This window comes from Pocillopora verrucosa, chromosome 1 (assembly GCF_036669915.1).
Source record: "Pocillopora verrucosa isolate sample1 chromosome 1, ASM3666991v2, whole genome shotgun sequence".
Classification (NCBI taxonomy): domain Eukaryota; kingdom Metazoa; phylum Cnidaria; class Anthozoa; order Scleractinia; family Pocilloporidae; genus Pocillopora; species Pocillopora verrucosa.
Window position 1 is genome coordinate 32705906 of NC_089312.1, and position 17939 is coordinate 32723844.

The 17939-nt window shown below is 38.6% G+C and overlaps 1 protein-coding gene across 2 annotated transcripts; it reads right to left on the minus strand.

Annotated features, from left to right (window-relative positions):
* Positions 1-67: 67 nt before the first annotated feature.
* LOC131772544 (centrosomal protein of 152 kDa) lies at positions 68-17696 on the minus strand. 2 transcript variants are annotated; one of them, XM_059088475.2, is made up of 27 exons: positions 17550-17696; positions 15889-15948; positions 14072-15089; positions 13734-13873; positions 13117-13317; positions 12875-12989; positions 12565-12656; positions 12298-12449; positions 11795-11978; positions 11580-11640; positions 11194-11249; positions 11012-11098; positions 10852-10895; positions 9935-10030; positions 9347-9482; positions 8453-8599; positions 7695-7913; positions 6848-7069; positions 6478-6685; positions 5994-6142; positions 5281-5592; positions 4310-4588; positions 3873-4078; positions 3090-3399; positions 2323-2498; positions 1819-2009; positions 68-1498 (listed from the first exon to the last, which is right to left on the minus strand). In XM_059088475.2, exons 1-27 carry the CDS (start codon positions 17586-17588, stop codon positions 732-734), a joined length of 5667 nt encoding a protein of 1888 aa, XP_058944458.2. In that variant the 5' UTR covers positions 17589-17696; the 3' UTR covers positions 68-731. The 2 variants fall into 2 exon arrangements, with proteins under 2 accessions (XP_058944458.2, XP_066028624.1); XM_066172527.1 differs by having other exon boundaries at positions 1330-1493.
* Positions 17697-17939: the final 243 nt, after the last annotated feature.

Here is a 17939-nt window from a genome sequence, read left to right on the forward strand (position 1 = left end):
TTTTTCGCCAGATGTATTCTCTGCCTGATAAACACAGAACGTTTAATACATAGCTAAACATGCAAAGGCAGCGTCCATTGTTTAAACCTTTTCAAAGTCTTAAAACTTTGGTTGGGGCCGTTAGAACCATAAAACGGTGTTGCTTCAAGAACATCCGGAAGAGATTGAAATTTACGTTTATTGAAAATTCCAATTTTGTTGGAATCATTTGATCAATAAATTAGAGATTCCTAGAGAAAAGAATACTAATATACAACCGGAATAGAAACATTCCTATGTACAAAAAGATACCTTTTGACTAGTTTTACAAAAATAAGCAATTACATGTTTGACTACATGTAACTACTGATCTTTTCTACTTTTCTCTCTTCTCTTTGAGTGTACATCGCCATTTTTTTGCAAAAGCTAACCTACCGTCTGTATCAAAGCGAATCACACAATTTTTGGGCATGTACACGCTCGTGCGTGGGCACCTAATTTCCACTCACGGGGTGGAAGTGCAAACTTCTTTGTACAAAGAAGGAAGGAAATGTCACTTAAGCTGTTAGCCATCTAACAGGTATTTGATTAATTAGTCTCATCCATTTGTTGACATTTACGAATCTATAACTCGACTAAGAGAAACACTACTAACGAGCTGAGTGCAAACGCCCAGTTCTGTCAACATTTGTATCCGGAAATGACTACGCTCCATTCCATAAGTGGATCACGCCTGAGTAAAGACTCTATTGTTAAGATTTTTGCATACGTTTCGCTCGAACATCAATCCGCGGCTTAGAAGGTAAACCTGCTGAGGCCTGTAACCTTTTTTCACGAGGCAAAACATGAGTTATTCTACTTTTCGCAGATGGTGGCCTGATGGGTGAGATTGTGTCATCCTTGGCCTCTGAGGTACGACTTGGATTACTGCTTTTGCTGTCTTTTGAGCCACTGGATTCTCGTCTTGAAATGTGAATCACTGTAGGAAGTTCACTGTACTGATCTGACTCGTAAGACTTCGTAGAGAACGCAGGTGAAGCTGCAGTCCTCCTGTACGTTGGAGAGGGTTTATGCTTGAGTACACGCTCGTGAAGTGCATTTGCCATCTGTCTTTCTTTCTCATCTGAAGGTACTGAAACATCGTCCTCTGAATTAATGTCTGCAGCACGTTTAAGAGCTGGAATAGCCACATTATCAGCCTTCATGGCTCGAATATCTGTCTTGTTAGAGGAAAAATTTTCATATTCCCTCTCCGGAGCCAAGTGTTTCTTTCCCAGCAAGTCGTCCATCGGTGGTAACCTTCCTAATATGGGAGTAAATGCTCTGTCTTTTATTGTGATTGGCTGAGCTGTGTCGCTTGCTCCATCAGGGAGGCCATCACGTGGTCTAACGGGAGTCGGCGTATGTGGTGACTTCATGTCCCGGACGTCAGGCTCACTTGAAGTTCGTAACACAGTGAATAATGCCGAACGAGGCGTTTGAGCGCTTTCATACACTTCAGGTTGTTGGAAATGCTGTCCTAAAGTAGACAAGAACTCTTTTAGCAATTTGTCATTGAATTTGTCAAGAATATGAAGGAAATAAGGCTTTCCCTTCAATAAAGGTAACAGGTACAAATGAGATGTATGTTATGAGAACATAATTTTTTGTCAGGCGGGACAAACGTTTGTGATCTGTGGATAAAGATGTCAGCTGAATAGAGGTCTCCCAAAAAAGTTGTGACTAAAGCTGGCAGAGCGACACCAAGTTTTTGCGGGAGAAACAGGCCTCCTTAATCCTGATCAGTCAAGAGTTCAAATTTCACCTGCAAAGATCGTCGTTTTAAATAAGGAAGCTTACCGGTAGATTCCTTGTCAGGACTCAGCGTTTTTAAAGCCTCAGCCATTCTGTTCAACTTATCCTCAGCACTGATAGGTGACCTGTTACCCTCCAGAGCCACACGATCTTCCTCAAGAAGTTGCTTAAGACATTGAAGGTAGTACTTACGAAGCTTTTTGGCCGTGGAGTGACGTTCTTTTAAAACTTCGCCCCTATTTGAAAAGCGAAAAATTGCGACTTTAAAGCAGCAGCGCTGTTACCTCTAGTGTAATCGTTTGATGGGTGGTTGATTCTCAGGAACTTTAAGTTATTGTAGTAGTTGGAATAATAATGTCAAGTAAAGTTATGATCCTAACAGTTGAGCTGAAATTTTAGCAATTAGAGAAAACAAGCTTTGAAAAAGTTCTGCCCTCGACAGGATTCAAGCCCGTGTCTGTATCTGAAAGCAGACCGCCCTTCCTCCCCTCCCCCTGGGAGGAGTGCGAGCGGAGGCTTATTTGCACCTCAAGAATGCATTTAGCTAACCTGATCTTCTTGGCTGCGCTAGCCTTGGTCTGGTGCACGTGATCCAACACGTCATCACGTATCTTAGCGATGGTATCCAAGTAGTGTTGACGTAGTTCGTGGAGTCCACGCGTGGCTGACTCATGATCCACGCTGCTGAAACTTGTGTCACTACCGCTTTCTGCTTGTGGCAAGGTCTGAGAGGATCAATCAATTGATCAAGCAATCACTCTTTCTGTCTTTGTCTGTCTGTCCTTTAGTCAGTCAGTCAATCAGTCAGTCAGTCATTCAGTCAGTTAGTCAGCTGGATAGTCTACCAGGAAGTCAGTTACAAAGAGCAAAGAAAGTTTATCATATCAAAACTAATTGCACTTCATTAAGGCACGAAAAGTTAAGAAAGGAAAAGACCTCAAAAGAACAACAACAAGATAAACACATATAAATTTTATAAAAATATATTAAGCCTGAGATGTCAAATAATTATTAAGAAACACTCCTACTTTTATTTAGCCCTTAACCCCTAAGAATGACTGGCACCTCATTTCTCCTAACAATAACTCCCAAACTCAGACATTAAGGTCACGAGAATAAAGGAAATGATAATCAACTCTAGAAGACTTTGACTGTTGAACAAATTCTCCTTACCAGCACCTTAAGAAATGTAAGTAGAACAGTATAGAGAAAATGGACACTGATGTTAGGGTGTAAAAATTCAAGAGAGTCGTATAAAAAAATGTCTATAAGCTCATCAGTTCAGTTTTTTTTTCACAACACATAATTCAGCTTACCTGAGCAGCAATATCCCTTGAGTCTCGCCGTTTCATGCTGTACTGCGTTTTCTTTTTCTCCTCTGCTATCTCCTTCTTTAGTTTCTCTATTGCCATGGCGTATTCCTTCTTGACCGCGGCTAGCTCCTGTTTCATGTTCTCCATGGTAGACAGGTTTTCCCGTCTCTCGTTCGCCCACAACTCCTGCTGTCGCTTCACGGCGTCCTCGTTACTTTTGGTGATCTCTTGTTGCTGTTGTTTTTCCCACTGAATTCTTGCGTTTTCTAACGCTTTTCTCGCTTTCTGTTCATACTGTTTATCCAGTTGGGCCCTAAAAAGGATTTATGGTAAGAATTTGGAAAGCATTGGTGTAACTAATAAAGAGTGGCCCATTTCTCCCAAAGCTTCTATCGGTTTCCAAAACACAGAGTAACTAAACACGAAGCTGGACAATGGCAGATAGCCTGACGGTTTTCTGGTAACCATTTGTACTCATGGGTAGAGAGAGACATCGTGAGAACTCAACACAATGACATGATCAGTTTTCAAACTCGAACTTTTCAATGAAGAGTACGGAGAGCTGAGCACAAGGCCATCGCATCTTCCACAACTTACAGGCAGCTCAGAGCTAAATAAACTAATAATAAACAACACTGGTCCGTTGTTAAATTACAATGATTTAATATTAAACAAGACTGGTCCATTGTTAAATTACAATGACTTAATATTAAACAACACCGGTCCATTGTCAAATTATAATGAATTAATAATGGACAACACTGGTCCATTGTTAAATTAACTAACCTTAAATCATGCTGTTCTTTATTCAAATCACTTCTTGCCTTCTCTACTTCGCCTCTCATTCTCACGCCCAGATCCCTCTCAATCTTAGCACGCTGATCAGCCAGCTTGGATTCGTACTCACTGCGCATGCGTTCAAGATGGTTTTGTTGTTCTTTCGACAAACGAGCCTTCTCATCTTCCCATTGACGGCGTGAAGAGTCGTCGATCTAAACGAAGTTAAAAGTAACGAGAATAGTTAGCGCAGCAGCGTGAATTGTGGACAAGAGCAGGATGTCTTCTCTGCTACGTTCGTCTAATTGTATTCAAGGGATTTGACGACTTTTTGAGAGCCTCTGATAAGGTTTCTAGACAGGGGAAAATCGTGAAAGATAAAGTAGAAGCAAACTAACACCGGCGCCTCTGTTCTTCCCTCAAAAAGCGCACAACAGTAAGCTCACCTTTTGCTTAAAGTTTTCTTCTAGTTTCCTTTTTTCGCAGCTAAACCTTTCCTCTGCTTCCCGAAGTGCTTCATTTATATTTTTTTTGTTTTCTTCTTGGAATTTAGCTTCCAGTTGTTGTCGCACATTTGCCTCTATTTCCCTGACACGATTCTCAAATTTTTCGTCAGCTTTAACGGCCCAGGCCTCCCTGGCAGTGGACAAGGCTCTGTCAATCTCTTCCTGGGTAGACTTGGCAATTTCTTTGCGCCAGTCTTCTTGAGTTGCTAATATACGAGCCTAAGGAAAGTTTCCGGTCAAACTTTTAGACTTTTTCATGGATGAACGAGACTCCTCTCTTCTAAACCGATTCAAAGCGCTCTAAATTTTTTGTAGTCCTCTTAGCTTCACCAACTAGTTCTTTTCTAAGTATTTTTTTACGCTGTGAGAAAATAAGATCTACTTTCAACTTAGAAGAGAACAAAAAAAATGGAAGAAATACCAAAAAAAAAAAAAAAGAGAGAATAAAAGTACAAGAAGGAAAAGAATTAAAATAAATTGTAAATGAACAATTTAGGCTAAATTTGTTACGTACACAAACTATTCATGTTCGGAGATAGCCCACGGGCAGGTAGGTGCTGCAGGTCGCGCGTTTCTCCACCCGCGAGAAGATTTGAGATAAGAGCGGGGCAGTTTAGCCGGGGTCTGGCACTAAAAACGAAGCGTAAATTTCCGTGCCAGACCCCTAGCAGGCCTCTCTCCGGCTCGCATTCCACAAGGTCACCTTCTTATCCGAAGGTGAAGAAACGCTCGTGCTAAAGGGCATGCTCAGAGAGCTTGGAGCAGTTCGGAGAGGAGAATAAATACTTCGACAAGAAAAGGACCTCCCTCTTCATCAAAACAATCTTGTTTTCTCCATAATCTAAAAACCTTAGAGCACGAGCTCGTAATTTTTCCCCCTTGATGTGGTTTACACAATTTACGACATTCACCTTGAGAATCTCCTCTCGATGTGAAAGTTCTTCAGTAGTCCACTGCTTCCTGGCTTGCTCGAGAGCATCTCTCAATGTCTTATGTTTGAACTCTTCCAAATTCTTAGTATATTCGGACTCTAGGTAAGCCATAGCTTCGTTTACTTCCTGACGCTTCTGTTCCTCAGATTCCTCCATCCATGCTTCCTTTGCTTCTTCCAAGGTTTCCATAATTTCCGCTTTCTTTTGTTCTTCAAATTCTCTGAAGACTTCTTCCCTAATGGAAGCAATTTCTGAGGCTCTCTCCTCGGACAATCGCCTCTCCCATAACAACTGTAAATATAGAAATAAAAACGAAACATTACCATAATGTAGTATAAAAGCTTTTGACAAACCGAGTGCGAAGAGACTGGATCAAGCAACCGTGTGTGAAAATTGTACGTGAGGGCAAGCAAAAGCAAGGAAAGCAAAATAAAAATGATGATGGTTTTTTCTTTTTTTTTTTTCAATTCCAAAGCAGCTTTCTCGACTGAAAACAAACAAACACACGCGGCGAAATTACACGGGAAACAACCAAAAGTTCAGCGGGAACACTTCCTGAGGAATTCGATATAATTTGGCAGGAAACAACCATTGAATAATACTATGAAAAAACTGTGTAAAGCTTTACGACAACAGGTGGGATAAGGTGAGTAGTGGAATGATTTTAGAAACGTTACAACTGCTGTCTTTACCCGTGCCTCGCCAACAGCTTTTTCCACGGCCTCTTTCTTCTGCTGCTCAAACTGTTCGACAAGTTGGGAGCTGGCTGACTCCAAGACCTGGTTCACTTCATCTTCTTTCCTGGACATCCACCCTTGTTTAGCCAAATCCACTGCCATGGCTGTAGATACAGTGAACAATACTACGATCAACAAACTTGATGAACAAAGTAAAGATGAGTCAAGCACTCAGATATACCTGCTACGTTCTGTTTGCAAAGTGAGGCAAATCTAAGGGAACTTATGATCGCTGCGCAAAATATTTTGATCTGGAAATAACTTTCGGATTCTGCGCTCTAATGCACCACCCCTGAGCTACGGAGAACTCCATGATGAGTGGGCCATGACTATGTCGTGTGTGACACGTGTAGTAGCAAATTTAATAAACGTATCGTTGTCATCCTGTCAATTTTTTTCCCTTGTGTATGTACTATCATTTTTCCATACATATTTATACCTATATCCCGTTTCTTCTCCTCTTGCCACGTTTCCCTCGCCATCTTCACGGCTTGTTCCACTGCTTCAGAGATTTTCTTCTGTTCATCCTCTAACCACTTCACTTCAGCAATAGCCACAGCAGCTTCTACCGCTTTAGCTCTCATCGATTCCTCTTCCTTCTTCCACCGGTGCCTTTCTTGAGCGAGAGAGGTTTGTAATAGGCTGTCCTGCAAAACGATCGTGTACATTTGTGAAAGCTCGCCGGCAAACGCATATTCGAGAAAAGTTGTGGGGTCAGTTGAAGGCGCTCGAGAGAAATCGTACCATTAATGCCTTTTTCAGTCTACAGAAAGCGACATTCAGTTAACAGTTACTCTGAAAGAACTCACTTGAGCTACAAACTCCTTCTGCCATTCTTTCTTAGCTTCGGCGACTGCGTTAGTTATGGCCACCTCAACAGCTTGATCAATCTCTCGCTGCCTCATTTCTTCCTCGTTCTTCAGCCAGTCCGCGTGGGCTTGGGACAGAGCCAGTTCAACTGCCTGGTTGAGTTGTTGGTCACATGATGCTCCGTGTGCTTTCTCCAATTCTGCACGTACTTTGACCATCTCCTGAAAAAAACTAAACTGGATCAGCAGGAAGGAAATAATTATGATAGTTTCTGATATCTACGGGAAACGTAAACTTCTCACTTAACGTTGTTAGTAATTGACGGCAATTTCCGAAAAAAGTATATCGTTAATCCAGTACAAAAGTTGTAACTAGGTTTAAATTTCATGCATAAAATTGCATATTGAGGCAAACGTTGAGTGAAGTTTCTTTTCCAACGAACTACACAGCATAAGATATAACACTCTCTGCAATGCTACAAAACCACATCAAAAATTCATTTCAAACCTGGCCTACACTAATCTTCGTTTAAGCCGCCTGGCCTTTGGTTAGGTTGAGTAAGGCCTTAAATCTTAAAGCGCTCAAGGGTTTCCAGTACCCACGAAACTGATATGCGAAACCGACGTAGCACGGAAACGAAAGGGGGATTGGTTGCCTTCGATCGACTAGCATCCATTTCAGGGGGAGCAAAATCCCCTCGCCATGAAGACTGAAATAAGTTCCGGCGGTGTGGGCCACTGGGCTGGTGTACGAAATTGAACTTTACTAACGTGAAAATACAAATGCGACCTGGAGTTTACCGAGGTGTTTCTGTTTTGTGACATAATTCACCACTGATACTGATACCTCCTTTGTTTTCAGCTTTTGTTCTTCGTCCCAGATTCGTCTCACTTCTTCGATGGCATTAGTTAAACGTTTCTCTAACTCATCGTTCTGATCCTTCATAAATTCTCTCTTGGCCGTAGCTATTTCATCAGCAATGATAGAAGATTGCTCACTGTTCCATTCCATACGAGCTTTTGACAGAGCTTCCTCAACTGCTTTGGACTGTGCTTCCGTCATGTCCTGCACATTGAGAGTAAAACACTGAACATCTCAGAAAAATTCCAAGAAAATGACCAAAACTACGCATAGCTCTCAACTGGTATAGTTGCAAGAAGTAAATTTAAAGTCAGCTAAACAAGATGTGCTTTCTTGGCACGTAGAAGTTAAAACGATCTGTATTTATTCTCATAAACACATCGAAACACGACTCAACCTTTCATTAAAAGTCCTAACGTCTTCACAATAACGAGCACAAAAATCTACTCGGGTAGTTCGAGCTCATACACGACTATAACCGCCAAGCGTCCAAACTAACAAAATTATTATTACTTTAAATTCGGAGAAACTGCTTTTAACAACACTCAACCTCACCACATTTATCACAAATGAACCCAAGTTGTACCATAATGAGAATAGCCTACAGCAGCTCGCTCAAGAGCTCTCAGTTACTAAGTTAAAGAAGTATTCGACCGCAAGATCAAGAATGACAGGAGTTCGATTTCTGTTTGTAATGCAATTTTTCGGACGTGTTATTTACACAGCTGAAGAGTAATGGTAACCTTTAGAAGCAGTCCCTTCTGCTTTATAACTTCATCATTGATTCGCTTCATCTCTTCTCTCTTCCACTGATCTTTGGCCTTTTCCAAATTCTCCACGTGTTGCTTTTCAAGAGAGGCTCGCAATTCATTCTCTAGCTTGGCTTCATTCTGAAGCAAGAGTCACAAGACAGGGCTTTCAATTAAAATATAGCATAAATTGGTAGTCAATTACGAATAGCAGGCAAGTAGTACTAAAGGCCCGGGGAAGCCTTTTGTCCCGGAGAATTTCCGGGCTTCCCATAAAATTTTGAATTCTAGACTCTTGCAATTGCTTTTCCTACATTTTGTTGCTATGTTGTTCCTCCAAGTCAAGTAATTTGAAGATTACATAAGGCGTTACGTACACGCGCTGTAACATACACTATTGGGTTCGATTTCTCGTTCCGAAAACTTTCACTTTTATGTTCCTTAACCCTTTACACCCTAACATCAGTATGCAAATTCTCCATACTGTTAACTAAACATTTCCTAATGTCCTGGCAAGGAGAATTTGTTTAACAATCAAGAGGCTCTTCAGTTGATTATCATTTCCTTTATTCTCATGACCTTAATACTGAAAAGAGAAATTAGATGCTGGTCACTTGCACGGATTAAAGGGTTAACTATGTTCTTTTTCTCAAATTCTGTCATAGTTTTGATAAATTGGTAAAAGTGTTTCGTTTCGTCCAATTCTATCTCCAATAATACTCGGGTTAAGCAAATCGGACTCCCACTACGCAGTCCTCCGAATTTCCATTGTCAGTCAATCACTTCATTTCAGACCAAATTGGACTCCACTGAGTCCTATTACCTGTAAAACTCTACGATATTTCATCTTGAATTGCATTAAAACCCAACACGTGACTTCCCTCTCACCTCGGAAAATAACAACTGTTTCTCCTTCTCAAATTCATCCTTCATTTTCCGTTCCAATCCGCGGCTTTCCTCGCCCAGCTGCACATAGCATTCCTTAATCCTGATTAACTCCTCACTGTTTTCTTCCAACTCTTTCCTAAAAAAAAGATTCCTTTGATTGTTTATTCAATAGCTTTTAGCACCAGATTATTAAAATGCCTTTGACTGCTACGAACGGAGAGGAATTTTGTGCATGTAGTAAGGTTTTGATTTTGGTACCAAAGATACATGTAAGAAACTAGTCCTGTGAAAAATTAATAGCGCGAAAATTCCTTAGTTTTCCCGTCTCGAAAGTCTCAAGACGAGACTCGACTAGAGCCTCGATCCTCGAAGTTTTCGAGGATTGAGGATGAAGGATTGAGGGACTGTCAACTTACTTTTGAGCGATGATATATATACCTCAAATGTAAAATTGATCTTTTAAACAACGTTTAGGAGAGTGTGCAGTTGTAAATAATGCAGAAACATTCTCATAGGGGACAGCAATACGTGCACATTTAGTAAATTAAAGTGAAAGAGATACAATAGTAAGCAACCAAATAAACATACTTCAACTCGTGGATTTTTTGTTCATATTCTTGGCTTAACTGATCTCTCAGCAAGTTTTTAGCATCCTCATGAAGCTGTAAGCAAGCTTCTCTGCATCTAAAATTAAGTTGAGAAGCTTATCAATTACTCACTTATAAATCAGTAACTCATTCAGTCAGTCTGCCTACAGAAGGGAAACCTTACAGCTCTGAATAACAAAGGCACATGATTCGCGCATTTTTTGGGTCCGTTCGCGCAGAAAATCGTATATGCGCGTCTGACTACCTTGCGTCTGAGCATATAAAATGCGTCTGAGCAGATAACATATATCTGAGCATACTGTATCCGGTTGTCTGTCTCTCAGCCAGCCAACCAGCAAACCAGTCAGTGAGACAGTCAATCAATCCGTCAATGTCAGTGAGTCATCTGTCATTGTGTCAATCAGTGTGATGGTCGGTGAATACCTACTCTATTATAAGTGAACTGTTTAAGACTCATGTATTTGTGTTTTAGGCCTTCCTTTGAAATAATAAATCAATCAGAACTATGCAAATTAGAGGTTCTGGGCCTGGTTGTTCGAGGTCCAATTGGCGCTAACCTAAGGTTGAATTTTAATCCGGGTTTCTAAACATTTGTTCAATAGCCTTTTTCGAATAATTTCCTTTATTCTTAGTAGGGCATCCAATCATCAAATTGTGATCAAAACGAATGCTACTAAATTTTCTTTTAAAGCTTTCAAATCTGATATCAGATTTAACACTAAGTTGGGTTGTCTTGGCCCAGCTTTCAACAGCCCGGTCCTGGCTGTCCAATAAGAAATCAAAGGGGAAATTACAAAAATGGAACATCACTAGAACAAATCCCACTCTTCTGGTGTAGATTCTGTACATAACTTGTTCCCTAACAAATCATAGTTCAAAATCAAAGTGCAAAAGTACTTTTCTAAACTGTTCCTTTTGTCTTCATCAAATTCTGCGACCATCTGAAAAAGAAAGGAAAAATGATCGAATCAGAGAACTGATGCTACAGTTGGGAAAAACTTAAAGTTTAAGTTATGTACAACCTAGATGCAAAGGTTTGTAATCATGACTAGCATACCTCAGCCATTTGCTGCTTAAGGTCAGCGCATGCATCTGTCAAATCATCTCTTTCCTGAAGAGCTTCTTTGAGGTTTGTAGTAGACTCCTTCATTCAAAGAAAAATGGAAATTTATACATGAACAATATCTCTGATGAGGATTTTTTTCCTAGTTCACAAGTTCACAACAATCTGTAACACACCTGAAGATTTTTCCTTATTATTTCCAAATCCATGAGCACTTTTTGTTGTTCCTCATCTGAAATGATCAGCACATACAAAGATGCATCAATGATTGAAGGAATTCGAGTGAGGAAGAATTTAACTTTGAGCTAAGTTCAGGTTTTAAATATGGCTGTATCACTTTTTCTGCATTGAGTACAAGGCTGTACGTACAAAAGAAGCATGGTAAAAGTACTTGTTTAATGAAAGGGGGGGGGAAGGGGGTGGAGTTTATTTAGATATGATGTAATGGATACTTGTCCAACCAAAAGAGGGTTGTGTCCTAGCAAAAATAGGTTTGACTGTATAATTTAACAGGCATCAGCTGAGAAATGATTTCAAACAAATTGAAAAAAGAGCATTTTACCAGGATCTTTCTTGCCATCCTCCATTTCTTCAATTTTCTTCTCCAGTTGTAACGATTTATTCTGGTGGATGTCATGAAAGGGGAAACACTAAATCAATTTCTATTAGCCTTTGGTCTAAACTAAAGCAGGTGCTATGAGTGAAATATGATGTAGTACTTGAATTGTGAAGTAGTGTATCAAAAACTGCTGATTAAACCAATAAATAGAACTCCACCTCAAGTTCCTGTGCAATCTGTTCCATCCGTTGAGCTTTCATTTCCTGATCTCTCAGCTGAACTTTAAGGACACCAAGGTTTGTCTCTTGTTCACGCACCTGTTCTTGTTTAGCCTTGTAACTGATCAAGCAGTGCTCAAGTTCTTTCCTTAGCTCACTCACTGTTTCTTCCAATGGAATTTTACTGACAGAAAATAAAGAAAAAAAAGTTCTAGAAGAGTAAAATCAAAACCTGACTTCAAAATACTAGCATCTAAGATAACAGCTGGAGCTCAAACATAGCAAAGCACAATAACCCCTAACACTCAAACATCAGTATGCATATTCTCCCGACTCCTCTCTATACATCTCCAAAGCTGCTGACAAGGAGAATTTATTTAACAATCAAGAGCTTCTTTTGTTGGTGAACCTATTCTTTATTCTTCTGACCTTAATGTTCAGTTCAGGGTTAATATTGTAAGTGACAAGTATTTATCAGTTAATTACAGATAATCTCTCCTTACTGAGACTTTGGAGTGCTCCAATTTTCTTTGTTCAAGTTTCTTGCAGTCAGATGTGGCAAAGATTCATTATGGCCTCCAGACCCTGATCCTATACCAAGCCTGCTTGCACTTTCATACATCTTGATCTGTTCTTGAAGTTCTGACAGCTCATGCTAATACATAAAAAAAAACAGCACACAGTTTGATACAATAACTATATACCAGAGTTTCAAACATTGTACAAATTGAAATAAAATTAAAAATAAAATCAATTGTAACAAAACAAACCTTGAGAGAAATGCACTGGCCTTCAGCAACATTCCTGGCAGTTGAAGTATCTTGAAGAGCCAGGCGCAATTGGTTGATTTCTGACATTGTCCCTATGATATTATCAAGCACAACCAGGCATAAAATCAGTGACACAGGATAGGCAAAGGGTGTAAATATATATAAATTTAGAGGATGTCAGTGATAAATTTCCTTTGCTCTGAGATTTCTAGTGTGTTTTGAACAGTCAAGCATCAGCACAGTTAGCACTGGAGGCCATCCTTGTGTCTTTGCACAAATGGTTCATTGGCAATCATTTCAATCTTTCTACCTGACTTAAGGATTTCTTGACATTGCTTTTGACTGGAATCCAGACTTCTTGTTAATGAATTGATCATTTCTGCTTTCTGGACAAGTTCATCCCTCAACTGATTAACTTCTTCATGCTAAAAACATAACAAATTATAATGTTAACTGGACTAAACACTATTTCCACCAACTTATGTCTTAAATGGAATGTCTGTCAAACTCCATAAACAACAAAAAATGTAATACATTATTGTCTTTTTTCACCTTGCAGTCCCTTGATAAAATAGCCTCATCCAGTTTCTGTTTTAGTGTCAGGGTTTGCTCTTCATGTTTCTTCTTCATGGCATTTGTGACACTTTCATGCTGTTCTTTTGCTCTAGTCAAGGATTCTGAACGACTTAATTCAACCAACTGCTGGTTCAAGCTGTCAATTGTGGTTTCACTGACATGAAGTTTGCTGACCACCTGAAAATATTGAAAAAACCTATCAATCAAGAGGGAATAGAAAATATGGTAACCTACTGGTCAGAACCATGAACTCTGGTATGACACAAGGTCAGAGGTCAGAGTTCAAGTTCTGGCCAAGGTCATGGTGATGTGTTCTTGGCTGCAACATTTAAATCTTCAAAGGAAATATGATTAAAAAAAGGGGTTACCTAGAATAAGAGAGATCACCATCTTGGTGGTAAATAATACTCCTATTTTGCTTACACTAATACAAAAAAATTGAATAGGAATAAAATTCTTATGTCAATTTTCTTCAGAGTTTGTATAACTCATGGATTAAACTTTTTCCTTGGAGTGACAAGAGAAAGTTTGAGTGACATCTATCTATTATAATTATAATTCCAATGAATCAATTCAATCTGTTTTTCAATTACCTCCTCTTTACTTTCTTTCAGAGCATTAATCTGCTGATAAGCAGCAGCAAGTTGGCCTTTCAGGTTGTTCAATTCTGTATTACATGCTTGCACCATTTTCTGTGAGTTTTCAAGACTTGTTGAAATGCCGTCACGCTCATCTGGAGAGATATAAATTAAGAAAAACAGCAAAATGCATGAAGCAGTGTATGAACAAAGTTCTCATGAGGGTCAATTAACCCATTTCCTTTCAGTTTCCTCTCTCTCCTTGAGATGTTTACCAGCACCTTTTCTCTGATTGGTGAGGTGATTAATAATAAGCTTTGGTTTTTACTACAAATTTCATTACTTCTACAAACCTTTCATCATTGCAATCTGGTGTTTTAAAATACGGATCTCTTTTGCCATCTCCTCTTCCTGGTTTTGAAGTTTCTGTGTCAACTCTTCAATTTTTCTGCCTCGTGCTTTGTAAAGTATCTGAAGCTGTGTAGTGTCCTGAGCACCATCTCCTGAAAATCCATTTTCACTGTCACTTCTTCCTTGTTCTTCTCTCACAGTTCTCCTGTCACTTGCATGGGGATATCTCTCATGATGTCCATGATAATGAACTCTGTAATTTCCAGGAGTGTCCATTCTGTAATGATTTTGTTCATTTGAATACTGTATACTGTCTGCATCATGGGCATAAATATTTTGTACAGGAGCTTGTGAATATGCCTGTTCCTCATTGTAACCTCCATAATCTTCATTCAAGTTATAAACACCATGGTTACTGTTGTCTTCTGTTAATGTTGAGTGAGGATACTTTGGCTGTGTAGAGTGATAGCCATACATACCATGCTGTGGAGAGGCTTGTCCTTGTAAATGTTGATGAGGACTGTAGCTTCCATACTGTTCAAAGCCTTCATCAGCATCCACATCAACATCATTCGGCAAAGTTTGATGATAATTCACACCATTTTCATGTCCATTATATTTTCTGTTGTACTGATCATGGCCTTCATCATCAGGACTTTCCTGCTCTCTATAATAAAATGCTTGATTTTCATACTGATTCTCAAATTGATACCCATTGTCATAATTATAAGGTTCTTGTGCTTCATTTGCATTTAACTCTTTCCTTTTTCCTGATTCATTGATTAGATGAAATGCACGCTGTGTCATCAGAGGTGGTCTTTCAAATGCCCCATTTTCAGATGGTATTATTGTCTTGGAATCTTGTTCATTAAAGATAGCTGGAGGTACTTGTTCAGAAAAATCATCTGAGAATGGAGTTTCTCTACTATATCCTGAACTTCGAAGATCGTGTGATGAAAATGATGCATTATCATCATCAAGAAGTCCATCATCCAGTTCACGGTCTAATAACTCTCGAATCTTTATAGGAAGAAAAATAAACGCAGCATACTGTATCAGACACTAGCTAAACTTTGATGTAGAATAAAGACAAAGTTTACTTTTTGAACTTTACTGTAGGTCTTAATAACCTAATCTCTTTCCACACAGGATAAACAAAACCTGGCATTGAACAGTAAGCTAGCAATATAACATAATAAAATGCAAAAATACATGAATAGAAACAAAATTACTTATACTAAATTAAGCAGTTCCAAGTATGGAATGTATGGATGTTTACTTACCCAAATCTAAGAGTGTACAGAATGTTTAATTATATAAGGAACTAGACCATACAAAAAAAGCATTCATCCTTCCTTTTGATCTTTCAGTACAAAAAAAATCATGCTTAATAGTTATTTTTTCTAACTATATTCAAAAAGAAATTTTGGCTGTTGTCAGAATTTTTTCATTCAATTATTTCAAAATAAGACTGCATGTAATCCTATTACATTATAATACAAAGGCTGTGAATTTATGAACATCATATCTTTAACTGTGGATAAACAAATGAAGATGAGAGTGATTGGTACTGCATAAGCCATGGGTTCAACTCCTATACAGGTCTGAAATTTTTTCCATGCCTTATTTTCACTTCTGCCTAAGCAGTGTTCATTAATGCCAAGATCATTATCATCTTCATATCTTTTTTTCGGCTTTAGCATAAATCTCATACTCTTTCTGTCACCAAGAAAGTACAAAAAAATGAAATCCTATGAAAATTATAAAAAAACATCAATAACATGATCTCTTTTTATAAAGTTGGTTAAATTCATTGTACCTCTTGCTCTCTCTCTTGATCTTCTTTCTCCAATGCTGCTTCTTCCTCATCTTCCAACACCTGTCATACAAAAAAAGGCACTGACAATGAGTTCCTAATCTTTCTCTTTTTGCATCTTAATCACAAATCGGTGTGGATGATAAGTTTATAAATGGTCAAGAAACCTTTTTTGTCTGATGATATGAACTATATCTATGCATATCTCTGAAATTTTTTTGATCTTACTGCCTGTCAGCTTTAACCCTAAGAGGGCTACTCATTTTTTTATGCTTCATTCTAAACACATGAATTTATAATTATGTAAAAAACTCTGAGTCATGGAAAATGGAATTTTAAAGTAGGCTTATTTAAAATTGCTTTTTTGCATGTCCACTTTAAGGTGTCATATTGTTAACAGCAAGGAACTTATGGGAAACCCTTGAGTGCTTTTGCTTTGTTATTTCCATTTTGAGTAACATTAAAACTCATATCAAGAAATGCCCCAAAGTGACAAGACTCAAGGGTGTTAATTTCACAGTTTCAAATGGAAACTGCACAGTGTGAAAAAAAAAAAAAACAAACAAACCAACAACAAAAAAAAAAAGTGACCAGATGGTTTGTCCAGAAAAAAAAATGCATGCAGACATATACATTGCCAGGTTTGGCCGACTTATAGAAACTTTCTTTCAGAAATTTAATCTAATTCATATTGTCACATATCTATCAATGTATATTTAGCAGGGTACTTCAAAAAATCTATGTGTTCCTGTTTGATTGTGGTGGATTACAAGAAAATCTTCATCAAGACAGGATGTCCATGGGAAATTTAGGATATGACATCAACTACCTTTTTAAAATGAAGGCAGGGGGTAAAGGTATTTTAAAGAATTGCAATTTTGCCTGATTCAGGCTCATACAGGAGAAAAAAACATTCTTGATGTCTTTAAATTTTTTGCCAACATTTCCACTTTTAATAAGCTTTACACAATACCTGGATCTGAGAGATGTTAATAAGTTCATGTATATTCAATTAAACCGCAAGCTTCCTATTCTTAATTAACTGAGGTTTGTTTGATATTTTTAATTTTGCTAGATTCCGTGTATTTCGACGGTCATTTTGGATGCTAAAAGACCTTTTTGACGAAAACAGTCTCAAGGAAATGGGAAAATTGGCATGCATGGCAGATGTGATCAGCAAACATTGACACACGAAAACACAAAGAATCAACGCGCTCCTAGATCCCACTAAAGATTCGCTAAAGTAACTTCTTGTGTGAAATGGCAATAAACATCCAGATCTTTGTTATTGTTTGCTAGATCTAGACCTCTCGCCTTACCCAAAATAATTGACCAAGGTATCACTTTTACAAGTGAACGAAGAAAGAATCTTGTGTATTGTCAATATAATTAGGGTCAACAAAAATTGAGTCGGTTCAAACACACAACACGAAAATTATAGGTGAAATTTGATCCAAATGAATTGTAAAAAAGCCGCAAGGAACAAAATTATCGATGGCTAAACCAGAAATATTTTGCTGAGATGACGAGTGATTCAAATCATAGCTTCTAAAAGCGGTATGTGCAGAGCGAAAGCAAGCAGTATTTCGGTGCATTGTGTCTCTCAGCCAAAGTTGATTTCAAGCACAACTCTGACTTCAACCTGTCAAACTGCAAATGCATACCTGAGCATCGAAATTCACCTGGCTGATCCCAACACTCATTCCTCAATTATCTATCAGGATGCTTAATCTTCGATCCAAACATTTTCTTCATGATAAACCAGAAAAAACGAAGAAATGAATAGATTGTAACTCAGAAGATGAATTCATATCTCATGGGAATTTGCCCGCGAAAATTATTACTAGTGCCAGTATCTACACACTAATAACAAAGAAGTCCCACAGGGGAGGAGTCGTGAGGATTATAAAATTTACAAAAACTGACTTATAGGGGAGGGGTAGAGGAAATTTTTTTTTTTTTTTCTATGGAGATAGCCGCTGAGCCTGCCGCTGAGTAGAACGTGTCGCCGAAACTTTTTCTTCCCACAGGGCTCTACGGTCGTTTCATTAATG